This window comes from Psammomys obesus, unplaced genomic scaffold (assembly GCF_907164565.1).
Source record: "Psammomys obesus unplaced genomic scaffold, mPsaObe1.curated_primary_1811, whole genome shotgun sequence".
Classification (NCBI taxonomy): Eukaryota; Metazoa; Chordata; class Mammalia; order Rodentia; family Muridae; genus Psammomys; species Psammomys obesus.
In genome coordinates this window covers 1,678,662-1,697,308 of record NW_026593982.1, presented here as the reverse complement: position 1 = coordinate 1,697,308, position 18,647 = coordinate 1,678,662, and the positions used below count along the sequence as shown (strand labels likewise).

General features: G+C 47.6%; 1 protein-coding gene across 5 annotated transcripts in view; it reads right to left on the bottom strand.

The window, feature by feature from the left end:
- The window catches only part of Sfxn5 (sideroflexin 5), a 116,382-nt gene extending 99,219 nt beyond the window's left edge, over positions 1-17,163 (bottom strand). For 2 of the 5 annotated variants that reach the window (XM_055617625.1, XM_055617626.1), the window contains exons 1-2: positions 17,024-17,157; positions 2,527-2,595 (exon numbers count right to left, since the gene is read on the bottom strand). In XM_055617625.1, coding sequence (XP_055473600.1) covers positions 2,527-2,595; positions 17,024-17,122 — 168 coding nt within the window. In that variant the 5' untranslated portion in view covers positions 17,123-17,157. Of the gene's footprint in view, positions 1-2,526; positions 2,596-17,023 lie in introns of all 5 variants that reach the window. The other 3 variants (XM_055617624.1, XM_055617627.1, XM_055617628.1) reach the window with 2 other exon arrangements.
- Positions 17,164-18,647: the final 1,484 nt, after the last annotated feature.

Genomic DNA, 18,647 nt, shown 5'->3' with positions numbered 1-18,647 from the left:
AGAAAGAAAGAAAGAAAGAAAGAAAGAAAGAAAGAAAGAAAGAAAGAGAAAGGAGAGAGGGAGGGAAAGAAAGAGAGAAAGAGAGAGAGAGAGAGAAAGAAAGAAAGAAAGAAAGAAAGAAAGAAAGAAAGAAAGAAAAGAAAGAAGAATGAAGAGAAAGAAAGAAGGAAAAAAGAAAAAGAGAAAGAAAGAAAGAAAGAAAGAGAGAAAGAAAGAAAAAGAAAGAAAGAAAGAAAGAAAGAGGAGAAAGAAAAAGAAAGAAAGAGAGAGAGAGGGAGGGAGGGAGGGAGGGAGGAAGGAAAGGAGGAAAGAAAGGAAGAAAGAAAGGAAAAAAGGAAGAAAGAACTGTAATACAAAATAAAAATGAGAGAGCTAGAAAAATGGCTCAGCAGTTAAGAACACTGGCTGCTCTTACAGAGGGCCCAAGTTCAATGCCCAGCACCTGTATTCAGCAGCTCACAACTGCGTGTAACTCCAGCTTCAAGGTCTCAGACACCTTCTTCTGGCCCCCACAGGCACCAGAACACAACATGTCACACTCATGTTCACAGATACACACACACTCACATGTGCACGCACATGCATACACATGAATAAAAATACATCTTTAAAAATAAATAAATAAAACTAAATCACAACTGTCTTGTTCAGCATGTGTTTAATAAATGTGTGTTGTTTTCTATGATATGAACTCCCACATTCATTTCTCAAATCCAAATGAAAATACATACTTCTTGGGCTGTCCCTGCAAAGAATTATTATTTTTTTAAATTTAATAGTACTGATTGCTTCTCAGCCTTTTGGCTTAGATCAAGAGCTGATAGCAACTGTCACATGAGGAAGTAGAGCTGCTTGAGGCATCACACATCATTGATGGGAATGTCACATGGAGAGCCACTTTGAAAGCAACTTGATAGTTTCCCAAAAAGTTAAACATATATTTTCCACACTTGCCTTACAAGCTAGCTATCTTGTTCCCAAGGCCAACTTGGTCTACCAAGCAAGTTCCAACATAGCCAGGGCAACACAGAAATAAGACAGAGAGAGAAAGAAGAAAGGCATATACCACTCAATGAACGTTCCTAGCAACTTTATTCATAACAGTCACTGGGGAAGATCCAGATGCCCAGCAACAAGTCAATGGACACACCCCTGAACACGTGTTCAGCAGTCTACTCCTCAGCATCAAGAGACAACTGACTGACGGACGCAACAACAGGGCTGAACAGCAAAGCATGACGCTGGAGGGAAGAGGTGGCTGCAGAATTCCACTAATACCATAGTGTAGTCAGAAATAGCAAAGCCAATGAGGAGCTGGCGGGAGAGAACAGGGAGGAGCGGCTCCACAAGGCACAAGCCAGCCGTGAGAATGACACAAATGCTTCGCACCCTGTGTGTGCGCACACACATGCACGTGCCGATGCGCATGCTCAGTGTGCACCCAGTGCATGTGCAGAGCACTGGGTGCCTTTCCAAATCACACCCCACCTTTGTGGTGGTGGTGTTTTAAGACAGGGTTTCTCTGTGTTGCCCTAGAATCAATCGGTAGGCCAGGTTGGTCTTGACCTCCCAGTGATCCTCCTGCCTCCACCTTCCGAGCTTACACAGGAAGGCTACCGCTCACGGCTTTTTTTTAATGCATGTGTCTATGTGTCCTGTGTATGCAGTTGCACGTGTGCTTTCATAAGTGTGCAAATGGAGGCTGGAGGGCAACCTCCAGTGTCATCCTTGGGCTTGCCACCCACCTCCTTTAATGGGGTCTTTTATTGGCCTGGAGCTCACGGGCTGTGATACACGAGCCAGTAAGGCCCAGGGGAATCCTTTTGTCTTGGCCTCCCCAGCACTGAGATAAGAAAGTGTGTGCCACAATGCCTGGCTCTTCATGTAGGTGCTGGCGACCGAACTTAGATCCTCACACTTGTGAGGCGAGCAACTTATCAACTGAGCTATCTCTCACATAATCATGGCCGTGAATATATGGCTGAATGTGTTTGTTGAAATTCGTAACACTGTACAATTTTAGAGGCAAATAATCCCTTAGTAAGCCAGACATTGAAAGTCATGGACAATGGTTACCTAGGGGAGGGGGAGACTGAGCAAGGAGCATAAGGAAAGATACTTTTTGCTTTACTAACCACATCTAGATTGAGTCCCCCACCCCCACCATGCTGGGGATCTAATCCAGCGTCTTGCATATGTAGGTGAGCACTGTATTACTGAGCCACACCTTAGGCCCTGTTTGGACTTTTGTGCTGAGCATATAGCTTACATAAGTGGTAACAATGTCACTGAGGTTCTCGATATTAAAAATATCTGATGTTTTCCTAGAAAGGGTACAGTGGGGGCCACTGGGAGAAAACTCATAGCACATGTGGGAATGCCCTCCTGATTGACTGAGCTAGACAAACACACCATGAGCCATCCTTACCCTCTTCCCTCCTCCTCCCTTCTGACGGCCCACACATTCTGAAGTGACAAGATACAAAGGCCAGGGAGCCTCCATTAAGAGTGCTGGCTGTGACTCACCTCAGTAACAAAGAGTGTTCGAGGGTCGATGATGTCCAGGAAGTGCCTGAAGCGACCGTAAAAGGATGTCTGAGAAGGAGGGAAGAGGAGAAAAGAGGAGATCAGAAGCTATATGCAAGCTCAGAACACTGGTGGCCTCACACACAGTCCCCAGGGCCCCATCGGGGGGATGGAGGCCACTGAGACCTCAGTCCTCATCCCAGGGCTGGGAGCTTCCTTTAATCAACTCAGACACCATTAAGAATACAACATGAAAAATAAAAAATAAGAACACATCATGATGCCAGGTATGATGCTGAACCCTAGCATTCAGAAGGAAGACAGCTCTCTGTGAGTTTGAGGACAGCTTGGTCTACATAGTGAGTTTCAGGCCAGCCAGGGCTATAGAGAGAGACCATGTCTCAAAAACAAACAAACAAAAAACAAGGAAACAAACAAACAAGGTACATCATGACTAGGGCTGAAGAGATGATTCAGCCATAGAGAGCACTTGCTGCTCTGGTAAAGGACCTGAGTTTAAGTCACAGCCCCATCAGGTAGCTCACAACTGTCTGTAACTTAAGCTCTAGGGGATCCAATGTCTTCTTCTGGCTGCGCACACACACACACACATACATACCTTTAATATATATTTGTGTATATATATATATATATATATATATATATATATATATATATACACACATATATATATGCATGTATATTATATATATACATCATGACTTCTCCAATTCTTCTTCCATGTGTCCTCAATGTTTTTCCCTCCCTCCCACTGAAGTTCAGGCACTTCAGAAGCACTCAGGCATCCCTAGGTACATAGGTACTTTCCTTGCTCAGGAAATTCAGAAAGAGAGCTTGCCCATCCTTCACAGCACCCCTCTGTGAGGTTCTACTCCACCTCCAGAGAGCAGATCCCCACAGGCAGAGCTCAAATATTGCAGGCCCAATGCACAGCCCAGACCCTCCCTCAATTCATTGCCCTGTTGCCACCGTGAAAGGCAGAACAAAGGGTCAGCTCCCCTAACTTTGCCCAAGAGCAGGATGCCCTGGAAAAGGAGGGCTTTATGCTAAGCAGGCCACAGGCATTCAAGCACAATGAAAGGAAACCAAGCAACAGAGCTGCTGGGCCTTCTGCCTAAGGACAAAGCTAACAGGGCAAGACTGAGGTGGGAGGGAACAGAGACAGTGTTGGCTCAAGGATGAAGGGGCAAGATGCAAGCACTGGGGGTTCATGCCTCACTGCACTCTGGGCCAGGCCCCAAAGTCCTCCCACAGCTCTCTAAATACCAGCCTGTGCACAGTGAAGGAAAGAGAAGGCCTGACAGTCACCCATCAGCCTCACTGCTTACTAGGGCAGCACACACTACAGTCAACTCCTGCCCCTTCCCTTCCCAGTAAAGACCCTGCAAGGTCCCCCTGGGAGATCTCAAGGTCCCCATACATGTCAAGCCCTTTTTCAATGCCAAGCCTATTTTCTATTTCCATTTCTTGCCCACCTGACATGCCTGCATGGGGCACCCCCACCCCCTACTTCAGAGCAGAGGCCAGATTAAGGCTCAGTACCATTCCTAAGCCAAATATGTTCTTTCCTAACTTCTCACAGCCCACGCGGTGGGAACTAGTCTCCACTTAAGACATACATAGATGATGCACACTCAAACAGACTGTCCCAACAAAATTTCATCCACAAGAAAATAAGGAGGGTCCCCACTGCACTGTTCATGAATGTAGTGATGGTTCATAGTGTGAACCTGTCAACTCATGCTTTCAAGCAACAATTATGAGATAAAAGGGATTATGATTTCATAAAATGCATGCCATCAGTGAGAGTTCAACTTAGGAAGCAAGAAGACAGAGAAATAGCCAGGCAGTAGTGGAGCACGCCTGTAATCCCAGCACTCAGGAGGCAGAGGCAGGCGGATCTCTGAGTTCCAGGACAGCCAAGGCTAAACAGAAAAACCCTGGTCAGGGGTAGGGTAGGAGGGAAGGAAGGAAGACAGAAAGAAGTTAGATATTCTTTTGTAGTATCAGGGATTGAGTTCAGGGCATCATGAATACTAAGCAAGTACTTCTATTAACTAAGACACAGCCTCAAGACACAGTCCCTAAAAGAACCAGGATTTCACCCAAGAAGAGGCTGATTCTAAGGCTGGGACAGGAAGGGGTAAGATAAAACCAATATATTTTGTGGTTCTAAGAAAATGGTGAAGTTGGGGCTGGAAAGATGCCTCAGAAGTTAAGAACACTTGTTGCTCTTGCAGAGGACCTGGATTTGGATCCCTGCACCGACATGGTGGCTTATAGCTATCCATAACTCCACTTCCAGGGGGTCCAACAGTGCATACATACATGCAGGAAAACACGCACACACATTAAAATAATAAAAATAGTGTATCTATATTAAATTTCCTGAGTTACAGAGCCCTCGCACTGAAGCACAGTACATTGAGTGAACGTAACCTATTCTCTGTAGGAAATTTTTAATCCAGCAATATGGCTGCTCTGCCAAGGAAACACAGCTAAAGACCTTCTAGGTCTATGGAATCTGGCTGGAATGCAGACATAGTCTGGATTACAGTAGGATCTGGCTGAAATACAGACAGGCCTTTAATCCCAAACAATGAAAATAAGATTAGTTTATAGAAGGAAGCAGCAATGGTAACAGCTAATTGAGGAGCAGACAAAGTGACTAATCAGAGAAAGATCTGACAGAATTCGTCAGAGATGGGATATGTCCAACTGTCACATGAACAACACAAGAAATGGGGGGGCTACTTAAGAGCAACACAGGGAGAGACAGGAGCTTTAGTGTGTGTGGCAGTTTTACCAGGACAGTTTTACAGAGACAAGTTGCAGAGAGGACAAGCTAGACACGGGTGAAGACAGAACAAGCCAGGGAATGAGAAGGACCCAGAAAATTAGAACATATATTGCCAAAGTTAGTAGGGGCCAAGTAGAGCAAGTCAGTGAGAAGCTGAGAGAAGCCAGATTGAACCAGTCAGCTTGGAGTTTGGGGCCAGGACAGCTGACTTGAATCAGTCAGCAAGAGTCCAGAAAGAACTAAAAAGAGTGAGTTTATTCAGCAGTAAGTCTCAGAGGCTGAAACATTCTAAGCCTAGATTAGCAGACAGAGGCTAGCAGCAGAAGCCTTCAAAGTTTGGGTTTACAGAAGGTTAGATTGTACAGAGGTTAGAAGCTTCCAGACCTAGGCCTACGGATAGTTAGAACAGAGAAAGAAACACTCTGGGCTCAGCCCAAGCTGTGTATTTATACAGGCGGCTCTCACCTCATTCCCCATCTGAGGAAATAAAAACATTTACAACTCTCAAGTAGCTGAGGTAAAAAGAAAATGCACAGGGCAGCCACAAAACCCAACAAGCAGGTGTTATTGCTTTTATTTTCTTCCAGACTTAAGAGGTCCTTAATAGTAGCATGTATCCCTGCTATGCTTCCAGATTTTCTGGTCATCTTTAGACAATGGTGGCTACAAGTACCCCTTGCCCCCCTCAGACAGGAACTGCAAAGTGACTTGAATAGACGACGATGAGGTAGGTGTGGTAGTATACATCTTTAATCCCAGCGCTGGGAGTCTAAGAGGAAGACAGATCTCTTTCAATTTGAGGCTAGCCTGGCCTACCGAGAAAGTTTTAGGCCAGCCTGGGCTATATAGTGAGACCCTGCCTCAAAAAAAAAAAAAAAAGTAATAATATCCTATTTTTAGTGAATATAAAGTACAAGCTGGTATGATAGGCAATACATTTTCTTTTTGAAAAATTTATTTTCTTTTATGTGTAGGAGCGTTTGGCCTGAATGTATGTCTGTGCACCATGTACACGCCCGGTGCCCAAGGCTGGAAGAGAGCATGAGAACTCCTAGAACTGGCGTTACAGCTATTTGTGAGCCACCCTGGAATGCTGGGAACAGAACCCGGGTCCTTGACAAGAACAGCAAATACTCTCAACCACCTAGCCATTCCCATCAGTACCTAAGTAATAAGCTCTAGGGGATGCTTAGCTGTTCCCTCCTCTTCCTCTTTGTTTCCTGTTTTCTACTCATAGACAGACCTGACATGCAGCCAATGGCCTTGAGGCTTCCTGAAGGGACAATGGCTGGTGAAGCTTCAAAATGAAGCTAGTATTAGAAAGAATAGCCATTCAAGGGACATGAGGATGGGCAGGGGTACGGGTGAGAATCAGGGGAATGGCTCAGGTGAAGTGACTTCTGGAAGATGCCCCAAATGACTTACACCTTCTGACTCACCCTGAGGTCTTGATCCTGCGCCAAACCTCCAAAGGTCCTCTGTCCCTCTCTACCACAGCTACTGGGGAGGGAGGAGGGAGGTGTCCCAAATAAAGCATTTGCCCCACAGACTTCTGCAAATGGCTGCTGAACCAGGCCTGCAGAAAAGCACTCTGCACATACCTAGCAGTTGTTTGGAGCTACCAATAACTGACTACAGAGAAATGAGCCAACCAAGAGCTAAATATAACAGGATCAGTGATCAGCGGTGTCACAAAGCACACCCAAGACACCCAGGTCTCTTCTTGTTTCTTCCTGTCCAAGAAACCAGGGCCCACAGATAGATGACATAGTTTACTGAGCCCAAGGAAAATGTCAGAAAGTGAAGAGATGCCCAGATTCTTATTCACTGTTGAAATACCTTCTGAGAGCCTACTGTGTGTTACACACTGTGCTAGCATTAGCGGAAAGCCGAGCTCACTAACCACAAGAGATTGAGGAAGAATATTCATGGAATGCCTAGTGTTCTACTAATAGTCTTAGGCCATTAGCCAGGGTAACTAGAGCAAGAAACATGTTATTTTCACTGAAAATATAAAAACTCTGTGTTGATCAATTATAGTTGAAATATGCAAAGGCCTTCCACACCTTTTCAATAGGTGCTTAGACTTGTGTGCTGGAGACTCGAAAAAAGGGCCCTGTGTTGGGATGCTAAGCACACAGGTCCTGTCAGCCTAAGATCCCTAGGGGACTGCCATTGAGTCTGGCAATCAGTACTGACTCATTTCGACAAGGAGGCTATCCAGCAGGGGAACCATAGGGTGTATGAAAGAAAAAGACAAGAATACTTCCCACAGGATGTCTGCTAAAGGTGTGCTTTAGCCACTCATCAACCACTCCCAATAAAGTTGCCAGGACAAAAGTTTACCTAGGTCCAGACTGAGACTGGACACGGAGTCTTGTTTACATGGAAACTACAAAGTTAAGATCAGTGTAGGGACCAGAAACTCCTTGACACTAAATGCTTGACACTTATGAAGCAAAGTGGCTTGGTTCTGCCAATGGAAAGGTACGCATGAGAACTAGAGATACAGCTAAGCTGTAAAACATGAGCCTCGCATATATAACAGCCATGATTTTATCCCTGGTGCTATTTAAAAAAAAAAAAAAATTAGAATAGTTTGGGCCGGAGAACCTGGCTCAGTGGTAGAGTGCTTACCTACCATGATAGAGGCACTACAGAAGAAAAATGTACGTTGTCATTCTTTTTTAAGCATATATACATACACGTGCTTGTTTATTTATGTGTATGTCTCTGTGCTTGCATGATTTTTATATGCACCACACGTGTGCAGATGCTCAAAGAGCCCAGATGCCCTGGAGGGGAGTTACAGGTAGTTGGAGCTGCCATGTAAGTGGGAGCTGACCCTGGGACCTACGCAACAGCGCCCTTAACTGCTGAGCCATCTCTCCAGCCACACATTTCATTCTTGCACACAGTACTAAATCAGCAAACTTCTGCCCTTGTGATCTTAGGGAATTTGGGGGGATGGTGAGATGGATCAGCAGCTAGGACTCATGCCTTCAAGCATGTATGCTAGGTAGGCATGCTGGCCCACACATAATGACAGCCTTGAAAAGCAGAGGTAGGGTATCCCAAAGCAAACTGGCTAGCAAGACCAGCCAGAGAGGGAAGCTCTGGGTTTGATTGAGAGACCCTACCTCAGTGAGTAAGATGAAAAAACGATGTAGAATCATTCTTGACATCAATCTCAAGCCTCCACACACAGGTATACACATGCATGCCCACATACATGCAGAAACATACATATACATACACGTAAACAACACCCATATTCATGAGAAACGAGGAAAAGAGGAGCAGGAGCAGGACTAAGCAACTTCAGTACTTAGTTGCTGGTGTCAGTTCTTGTTAGAAACAGTGTTTCGAGAGCTCTGCCCAAAAAAGGAAAAAGAGCAAAAGAAAACAAACAAACAAACATTGTTTCCCTGCAGAAAAACATTTTATCTGCGCTGTCCCTCTCTGCCTGGTGAGTAGCGTGCAGTCTTTACTTTCTCAGTCTGATTTCATTTTACTTTCCCAGTACTTTGAAATGTATAGTCATCCCCCACCTTCTATCACACACCCCCCCTTTAGCCCCATCTTTGCTCAACCACACAGCCCATTTTTTTTCTCTTTCCCTTTTTCTTTACTGGAAGAATGAGTCAACAAAATGATTCCTTCCCTTTCCCTTCACAAGCGAGGTGAGTCAGCTCACTGTAGGTAGTGCCCCTCCCTCCAGCAACCCCAACCTGCCCCCTTCCCAGGTACAGCCCAGCAAAGGCTGAGAAGTCCTACTAGTCCCAGACCCTGCCTCTAAATCATCCTTCAGGAATTACTTGCACAGGATCAAGCTAGTGAGCTTTTGGTATGACCCTTCACTGAATCTGTGAGCAGCCCAGACATCCTTACTGCATCAGCACCAGGAATCACCTGGGACTTCCCAGGCAGACACATCTCCAGGATGTTGATTCCATTAGTTTGGGGCAGGCTTCAGACACCAGTATCTATTTAGATAGCTACCCACTATTTAGATAGTGGGTAGAGAGATGGCTCAGAGGTTGGGAGTGAATACAGCTCTTACTGAGAACCTTAGTTCCTAGCACCCACACTGGCTCAAAACTACCAATAACTCTACCTCCAGGGGATCTGGTTCCCTTTTCTGGCTCTTGGGCACCTATAAGCATGTGTGCAAGCATAGGCACACAAAAAGAAAATTTTTAAGATGAGATTTGCCCGGGGCTCTAGGGAACTGCTACTTTTGGCAACGGTTTATGCAAAATAAATGATTAAAAGGCAGAACTGGCTTCAAGGGACTAGGATCTAGGAGTTTATTCCAAGCAAATTACATGAGAAATAGGCTCATGGCCACACGATTCAGCCCACATCAGCCTCTCAACTTTGATGTGAGGGATGTGCTTTGCCACCCGAATCTCTCTGAATCCCACAGGCAGCCTGGATCTGCTCAGGCCCAGTTAGTTCAGATTCATCTCAGCCCCCAGCCACCTGAGCAGGTAAGTGGGATGTCTGAAGGAGCAAGAATGCTAAAGAAGCCTGGCAGTGATGGCATCTGTCTTTAATCCCAATACTTGTGAGGCAGAGGAAGGCAGATCTCTAAGAGTATGGGGCCAGCCTCATCTACAGAGTGAGTTCCAGGACAGCTAGGGCTACACTGTCTCTCAATAAACAAAAATACAAACAAACAGAAGAACACTAAAGAAGTGAACAAACCAAGCTGGCAAGATGGTTCAGTAGTTAAGAGCTGGCTGTTCTTTCACATAACCTGGGTTCGATTCCCAGCACCCACATGGCAGCTCACAACTGTCTGTAACTTCAGTTCCAAGGGATATGACACCCTCACACCAACGCACGCAAAATAAAATTAAATAAATTTTAAAAATAAAAAAAAAGAACAGGCCAGAGATGCAACCAGCCATATCTGAATGAGGAAAATTCAACAAACATCCCAGTTTCTTCAACAGATATAAAGGGCAAAGGAGGAAGAGAACCAATAAACAAATGAAATAAGAAAGGTTTCGCATGCTATACATACTGAGAGAAGAAGAGTACAAGCCCCAGGCTACATAGGCAAACCCTATCTCCAAACCATGACACAAGACTGTGGCACTGTACAGACTGTGGGTGCTGTACAGGACTATCCTCCCAGCCAAGCTGCCACCACCTCCATCAGATCAGCTGTGACTATCTGAAAAAGACCTTCACAGTGAGCTTATTGACTGGGGCCACTCCCTCACGGAAGGACAGGTAGGAAGGGTCTTGGGACCATCACCAGTATATCCAGTTACTTCTCCTCCCAATCAGTCATATGCAATTCTGGCCCAGCTGCACCTGACCTCAGGTTAGAGGGCACAGATGGGGAAAGACTAGGGAAGGGAGCCCCACCCACAAAGCCATAGGGGAGTCATTCTTCCATGCTGGGCACAGATCTTCCAGTGTGGCAATATTATGGCCCTGCCCATGTTCCTGCCCTCACCCATATTCTGTAGTAAGCCTCATAAACTCATCATTTCCCCAGAGTGAACCTAGTGGAGTCACACCTCAATTTGCCTTTGGGACCTTAGGAACAGGGGCAGGCATTGTTCCCCTCTCTCAAAGGGAAGAAGCTTTAACAACGGTGGGACTGATGGGGGCGTGATTCAAACAAACCAACAATTTCAAAAAAGCAGGTAACAATCAGGGAAATGCAAAGTGACTCATTACTTAATGGTAAAAGACAATGAGGCCTGGCAAGATGGCTCAGTGGTTAAGAGCACTGTCACTCTTGCAGAAGATCCAGGTTTGATTCCTAGCACCCACATGGTGGTTCATAACCATCCATAATTCCAGTTCCAGGGGATCTGATGACCTCTTCTGACCTCCCAGGGCCCCAGACACATACAGTACTTAACATACATGCAAGCAAACACTCATAAACATAATATAAAATAAATATATATTTTTTTTAAAAGAAAAGAACAAAGCAAAATAATGAGAGACTAGAGAGAAGTAGCTGTTAGAAGCAATTGCTGATCGGCCAAAGGAACTGAATCCTGTCCCCAGCACCCACGTCAGGCTGTCTCTAACTCCAGCTCCAAGAGACACTGGCACACATGTGTGACTATATGCACACAGACATATAGACATGTACAAATAAATAAAATAATAAATTTTGAAATTAAGAATAATGAGGGAGAAAATTGGTACATGCCTGCAACCCCAGAACTGGGAGGTAAAGGCAAGAGGATGAGGAGTTCAGTCAAAGTCCTTCTCAGTTACAAAGCAAGTTTAAGGTCAGCCTGGGCTACACAAAACCCTGTTTCAAAATAAAGCTGGGTGGTAGTGGCTCATGCCTTTGATCTCAGCACTTGAGAGGCAGAGGTAGGCAGATCTCTGAGAATCTGAGGCCAGCCTAGAACAGAGCAAGTTCCAGGACACCTAGAATTCACAGAGAAACTCTGTCTCAAAAATATAAGTAAACAAACAAACAAATAAATAAATAAAATTAATTAAGGGGGCAGGCTAATGTGGTACGGGGAATATGCCACTCACATTAACACTAGTTTTAATAATTTTTAAAGATTTTTTTAAATTTTTAAGTATGTATGGTGTGTGTGTATGTGTGTGTAAGGTATTGGGGTATGTGCAGATGAGTGCAGGTACATCTACAGGACAGGTGAGAGCATGGCATCAGATCCCCAGAGCTGATTCCCCTGATGTGGGTACAGGTAACGACTGAGCAATCTGAACTACTAAAAAGACATGCTATGCAACAGCAACCTGTAAGACTAGAAATGAAGAACAGTAACAAAACAAATAAACAAAAATACGAGTCAACCTGGAGTGCAGGGATTCTTATCTATTGATTTTTTTATTATTTGCACAGTAAGTAGATTTTTAGTTTTCATTTTTATTTGCTTTTAAAATTTTTACTTTGCCAGGCATTGGTGGCACACACCTTTAATTCCAGCATGCAGGAGGCAGGGGCAGGCAGATCTCTAAATTTGAGGCCAGCCTGGCCTACAAAGCAAGTTCCAGGGCAGCCAGGACTACACAAAGAAACCCTAACTCAAAAAAAACAAACAAAAAATACTATTATTTTATGTGCATGAATGTTTTTCCTGGATATATATGTGTGTGTACATGTGTGTCTGGGGCTGGTAGAGGTCAGAAGAAGACACCAAAGTGCCTGGAACTTGAGTCACAGATAGTTGTCAGCCACCAGGTGGATGCTAGGATTCAAACCGTGGGTCTCTAAAGACCTCTGCCACTTTTTGTGAAACAGGTAGCTCTGGCTGGTCTGAAACTTGCTCTCCAGAAAGACCAGGCTGGCTACAAATACACAGAGATCCACCTGCCTCCATCTCTCAGTTGCTAGAATTAAAGATATGCACCACCTCAGCCACCTATTTATTTTAAATTTTTGTGTGCCGCACAGGTGTGGGTGCCCATAGGGGCCAGAAGAGGCCGTGAGATCCCCTGGAGCTGAAGTTACCAGCCATGTGAGCCACCCACCTATCATGGGCGCTGGGAACTGAACTGGGGTCCCTGGGAGAGCAAGCAAGCACTCTTAACCGCTGTGCTATCTCTCCAGCCACAGAGTCTGAGTTCTTATTTTCGACAACGTACCTTGCCCTGTGAGATATTAAAGGACCTCTGCGGAGTTGCACAGGAATTCTTTGTTTTAACTTCTGTAAATCTAAAATCATCAACACCCCCCCACCCCTGTTTTAAGTTTGTAAAACAAACCAAGCTGGGTGTGGTATCTGAGGAACTACGGCTGAGGTTGTCCTCTGGTGTCCACACAAAGGGGTACACAAATGCAACACACACACACAACATACACAAATCCTCATTTTTAGATATACCCACTGACTAGTTAGTAAATGAAATCTCAGGATGTTCATTCAGGTTTGCTTCAAAGTGATTTGTTGGCTGAGGGTAGGGAAGAATCCAGGTAAAACAAAGCTGGCTTTCAATTGGCAAAGCTGCAGCTGAATGATGGGGACAAAAGGCTCTACTTTTTTGAGGTTGAAAACCTCCAGATTGAGGAACATTGACATAAACAGATCTCTCTTGATTCTTTATCCTGCCCACAGGGACAGGGCCATGTGCAGCACTGACTTCCCTCATTGGACCTCCTTTTAGTTCGCTTCAGAAGGCCACAAAACATTAATTCAGGAAGAAAAAAAAAGTTGACAGTAAATAAGACTGGACTCTGGAGCTAGGCTTCCCAGGAAGTCATTGAATCTGTTTGTGAACTGCAACTTTCTCACCTGAAAACTAGAGGGCCGTAAAATTTTCGTAAGTCCTTTTTCATAAAAGGGGGTAGGGAATGCTTGGCCATTATCATCATTTTATGATGAGAAAAACAGCCATAGAGAAAACCAATCATTCCCCTTTCTCTACCTTCTGATCCCACTCAGTGCTGCCTCTGCTCCACCATCCCTCAGCCCAGCCCTCCTTCATAGAGAGACCTTTGAAGGGGGAGGGGAGGAAGGGATTCCAGAGAGCAAGGAAGACCTCACTTCTCAATCCTACAGAAAGCTCTAGGACTAGGACTGGAGCTCAGTTTGCAGAGTGTTTTTCCTAGCATGCACAAAGCCTTGGAGTTGGCCCCCAGCACCCCATAAAACCAGGTGTGGTGTTAAATGCCTAGAATCCCTGCACTTCAGAGGTGGAGGCAAGAGGACCTTCTGTTCAGGGTCACCCCTGCCTACATGGTAAGTCTGAGGACAATATAGGCTACGTGAGACTGGAGTGGGGTTGGGGGCGGGGGACACACTCTGGGAATGAACCATGGCTTATGAATCACTGTCAGCAGACATCTGCCAGGCCTGTACAGGCTACTCTGAGCAGTCTTTAGATACCTGCTGTGTGTCAAACACTGAGAATAGAACCCAGGATCCACATGAAGATGGCTGGGCCCAGGCAAGGTATGTTGCTTAGTCAATGGAGGCTTGGCCCGTGCACATAAGTATATGCATAAGCATCCATTTATGTGCCACATAAATGTCATGGTGGTAGACAGGAAGGTCGGCTGTTCAAGGCCATTCTCTGCTACACGGAGTTCTAAGACCAACCCTGGCAGGAACCTGTCCAACTCAGGTGTGTGTCAAATGACTGTGCCTTCAGGATTACCTCTTAGAGAGTGGAACAACGTTGCCATTTTACAAGAGTCCTAATGAACAATTTAGATAAAATGTGGCCAATCGTCCCAATCAAACACTTGTAAGTCAATTTCAGTCAATTCCACAAACCCGGCTGCAGAGCCTCACTCATTCTCAAAGCTCTCTGACACCCCTCAAGCACCCAGACACTATGCTGATAACCTAATGGGGGAGGGGAGACAACATAACAAGGTAGCCACAGTCCCTGACCCCATGGAGTCTGTGATTAAAAAGGGGGAAACGTGGTAATAAAGAAGGCATGAGACTCCTTCGAGGAAATGATGCTTTGTGGATAATGTAGGGGTGAGGAGGTGCAGAAAGGAGTTGAGAACAAGGGACTAGATCAGATGCTCCAGTGGATGGCCCAGGGAACAGGATAGGCAGTAGAAAGAAAAGTACAGATTTGGAGTCAAGTGTCAAGAAGTGGGCCCTGCAAAACTTTAGGTCCCTTCAGATGTGAGCTCTATATCTCAAAGGAAGAGGAGACCACGGCAGGGTGTTTAAGGAGTGTAGGAACCACCTGATCAGTCCTGCATAGCTGGGGCTCTGCCACAGAGGAACGGGAAGGGTTGGCAGAGGGCCAGCGCAGGACTGGAAGCCCAGGAACCCGCCAGATGCTCCCACGATGGCATGGACTGCCTTCGCATTAGAGAGGGAGGCGGATAGAGTTGCAGGGGAGAAGAGAGGACAGCCTCGGGCTGGACTGAGAAGGCTAGGAAGTACAGTCCTAGATTTATGCCACTTGGGTGGCAGGCTGAGCGCTGTGCAGAGGAAGGAGCAGGTGTGGACGAAACAGAACTCCTCAGCGTGGGTGAATGAGACCTGCTCAGCACCCTTCCTTAACAGGCCGCTAGGCTGGCAGCAGTGGGAGCCTCAGGTGGAGGTAACCGCATACTTCACTGCTAAAGGTAACCGATATGAACAGCTGCAGGAACTAAGCCTCCTCAAACGCTCCACCAGAGCAAATAGCCCAGTGCTGACAGCCAACACAAGGTGCTCAGTAAACGTCTGCTGGGTAGATGGATGTCCCAAGTGCCACCCAGATAGCAGACGCCGGGGAAAGAATCCCTTACTCAGGGCATGTTATTAAAAGCCTAATAGCCTCGGGGTGAGATCAACCCCCTTTCTCAGCGTTCAAGGACCACAGCGAGTACTTTAGGAGAGTGATGTGCGGGGATCCCCCGGGAAAGCAGGGAGGGTTTGATGTTCTGATGGGACCGCCACCAGTCGGGGGTGCCTCTCTGGCTGAAGGGTGGGGACAAATGGAGGATCACTCAGTCCAAGGCACAGGCACCCCTGGTGGCATTTTACACTAGCTGGGACGCTAAGTCTCTCCAGATTCCTCCACACTGAGACAGTCTATTTTTAAAAGAAACCAAGTCCCACTGAAAAACTCCGGCGACGTATTCTCAGAAAGCTCAGCGAAGTTGGGAGCTGAACTCGGACCCCCTCCCACTTCCACGCCCGCCCCCTCTAAAAAAGCCACCGCATCTACCTTTGTAGCATCTCCTTTCTTCCTTCAAAGTTTTCTCTAGCACATCTGCTAAACCTCCCCCACTCGCCTCCCGCTCCGGGCAAGCCCAGGGTTTCTCTCTGGAGACAGCCAGGGGGTCTGGGGCGTTGTTCCTGAGCCCCCCGGCTCCCGGCTCCCAGATCTGGATCTGCGGTCCCACGGCCGAGTTAGTGATGCCCTACCGGCTTTCTGGCTTTGTGTGTCCCGGGGTAAGGTTAATCATAGTCACGGTGCACCGCGAAGAGCCCAAGCGAGTGTAGATGGGGGCTAGAGCTGCGCAGCACCGGGGAGCAGCGCGTGCGGGACTGGGGAGCGCTTGGGACCCTTGGAAGGAGCGCGGCGGCTCCGGAGGATGACACAGCGTTTCCCCGCACCCCGCTCTCTCCGCGTCCCAGACGCAGCCCCATGGAGCGCACTAGCTGGTCCCCTGGACGCGTCACTGAAGCCCCGGTCCGGGGATAGGGATCGGGTCCCTGCACCCGTGCACAAGGTCTCATCCTGGGGCGCACGCAGCACGCAGCTGGAGGTGGAGGAACCGGAACATGACCGTGGGGCGTGACCGGGGAGTTTTGCCCCGCCACTGTCCCGCACCTCACAAGGAAGGTCAGTCTCACTCGGGGAGAAGTTGAGAAGTGTACGGCCACACCATTTGCCCATTCAGCGCATGACTGGAACTTTGCGCCTAGGGAGCACTTGACCGAGCGACCCTTCAGAACCACTTGGACCCAAGACCCGACCCGGGTGGCCAATCACCGCTCGACTCGGACGGGGGCGGTGGCAGGGCGCAGGCATCCGCGGAGTGACTGCGCCACCCGCCAATAGGACACCACGGTAGGAGACCTCGCCCATCGGCTGACCAATGGGAAAGGAGCGGCTACAGCCGAGGTCCCTGCACTAGCTGTAGGCTCTGGTGGCCGCGGGTTGGAGACCCTCAGGCTGAAGTGACTTTGCAGGAGATTTGGCTCGGTGCCTTCCCCGTGCCTCCCTCCCACTCGCAGGCCGCAGCCCGGGCCTCACCTGCTGGAAGCGGGGCTTGCCCAGCTGGAAAGGGGGCGCATCGGTGGAGGCGTTCGTGGCACTGGCCGCCGCCGAGGCTGTGGTCGCTGTATCCGCCATGGCCACTGACGCCCGCAATCTCCAGCCCTTTTAAAATGTCCCTCCTCGGCCCCCGCCACAGTTGCCTCTCCGGATTGGCCGTGAGCAACCGCAGCGAACTGGGTGCGCAGGGCCTTCTGGGGAGTGTAGTTTTCCCCAGCTCTGAACCTGACAATATCAGACTGCGGAGAGTAGCTCCCACGCAGACCTGTTCTTGGTTCCCGCCGCCAAAGCAGCTGGCGTCAGCAGTTCTGGGAATGTGTGCAGGTACGTGCGCCGATGTTCGTGCAGGCCTGAGCCTTAGGACCAGGAATCTCTACAAACGCCGGCCCGACCCGGGATCAGATAGGCAAAGACTCCAGGCAGAGTGGGGTTAACTCAGAAGGCCTTCTGCAAGGAGTCGCACTGCGGGATTTTCCTACAGTTTCTTTTATCATAAGCCTGCCTGCAGCCGTTCTGCCCCTCTGAAACCAGCCATGCTCAAGCTGGTGTGACCCTTGAACATTCTACTCGTACTTCTATCATGGCCTGATACGGTTCTTTTTCTAGGCTTCACCTAAACATTCGTCTATTCCAACACCCTACTTCCACAAAATCTGCTTCAGGATTCTGTACCACACGGTACTCTCTTTTGCTTCGTTGCATGTAGCTCAAGCTAGCCTGGAACTTTGTAGCACAGGCTGGCCTCAAACTTGTGATCCTTCTTCCTCTGCTTTCCAAGTCCCAGGATTACAGGTGCCAGCTACTCTGGTGTTGTGTGCACGTGGAGAGCAGGGGGGAGGGATTGGGTTGGGTGAATCTTCAGTGCAGGCATAAGAGGGCTCACACTTCAGAACTCAAATGTGTTGTGTGAGTTAAACATCCAGAGTTCAAGCATCCTGAGACCCCACTTCCTTTGACCCAAGGAGGTTCTCTCCCAAGCCTGATTATCAAGAACCAGCAACAGGGACACCCTGGGAGCTGCAGAGAACACTGGGTAACAAGCATGAACTCCTGCAGAATGGCACCAAATGCCAACTGCCACCCCAGCTCAGTGAGCTGGTTGTGAGCTGTATGGTGAGGAGATGTGGTTTCACCCAAGACATAACCACTTGACCCTAGGGAAGCCTCCATCTCATGGATTCAGAGGTCACTTTGGGGTTGCCCTCTTAAGAGCCATTGGTGGCCCAAGTGTTCATCCACTCACTAATAGCTGAGCCACAAGGAACAGAACTCACAAATGATCCTAAAGCTGAGGGAGACGGTGGGTAACCAAAGAACAGATTTTATTTTTGGTCTGTAGCTTACCTCCCCTTACTAAACTCAGTGGCTTCAGAACAGTGATCATGAAACTTGCCCTCTTTATTCCCCACCATCACTCACTAAACATGTCTGTGATCAGTGCCCAGTGACCACAGGCATCCTAGGCAGGAGGGCCATGAGGCAGCATCGCCCATGATTCCAGGGCAGTAGCATTGTCACCCAAGAGCCACACTGCCCTCCCCACAAGCAGGCTCCTTTGCCCACTCACTTCAAAACAGAAAGAAACACACCAGGCTGGCTGCAG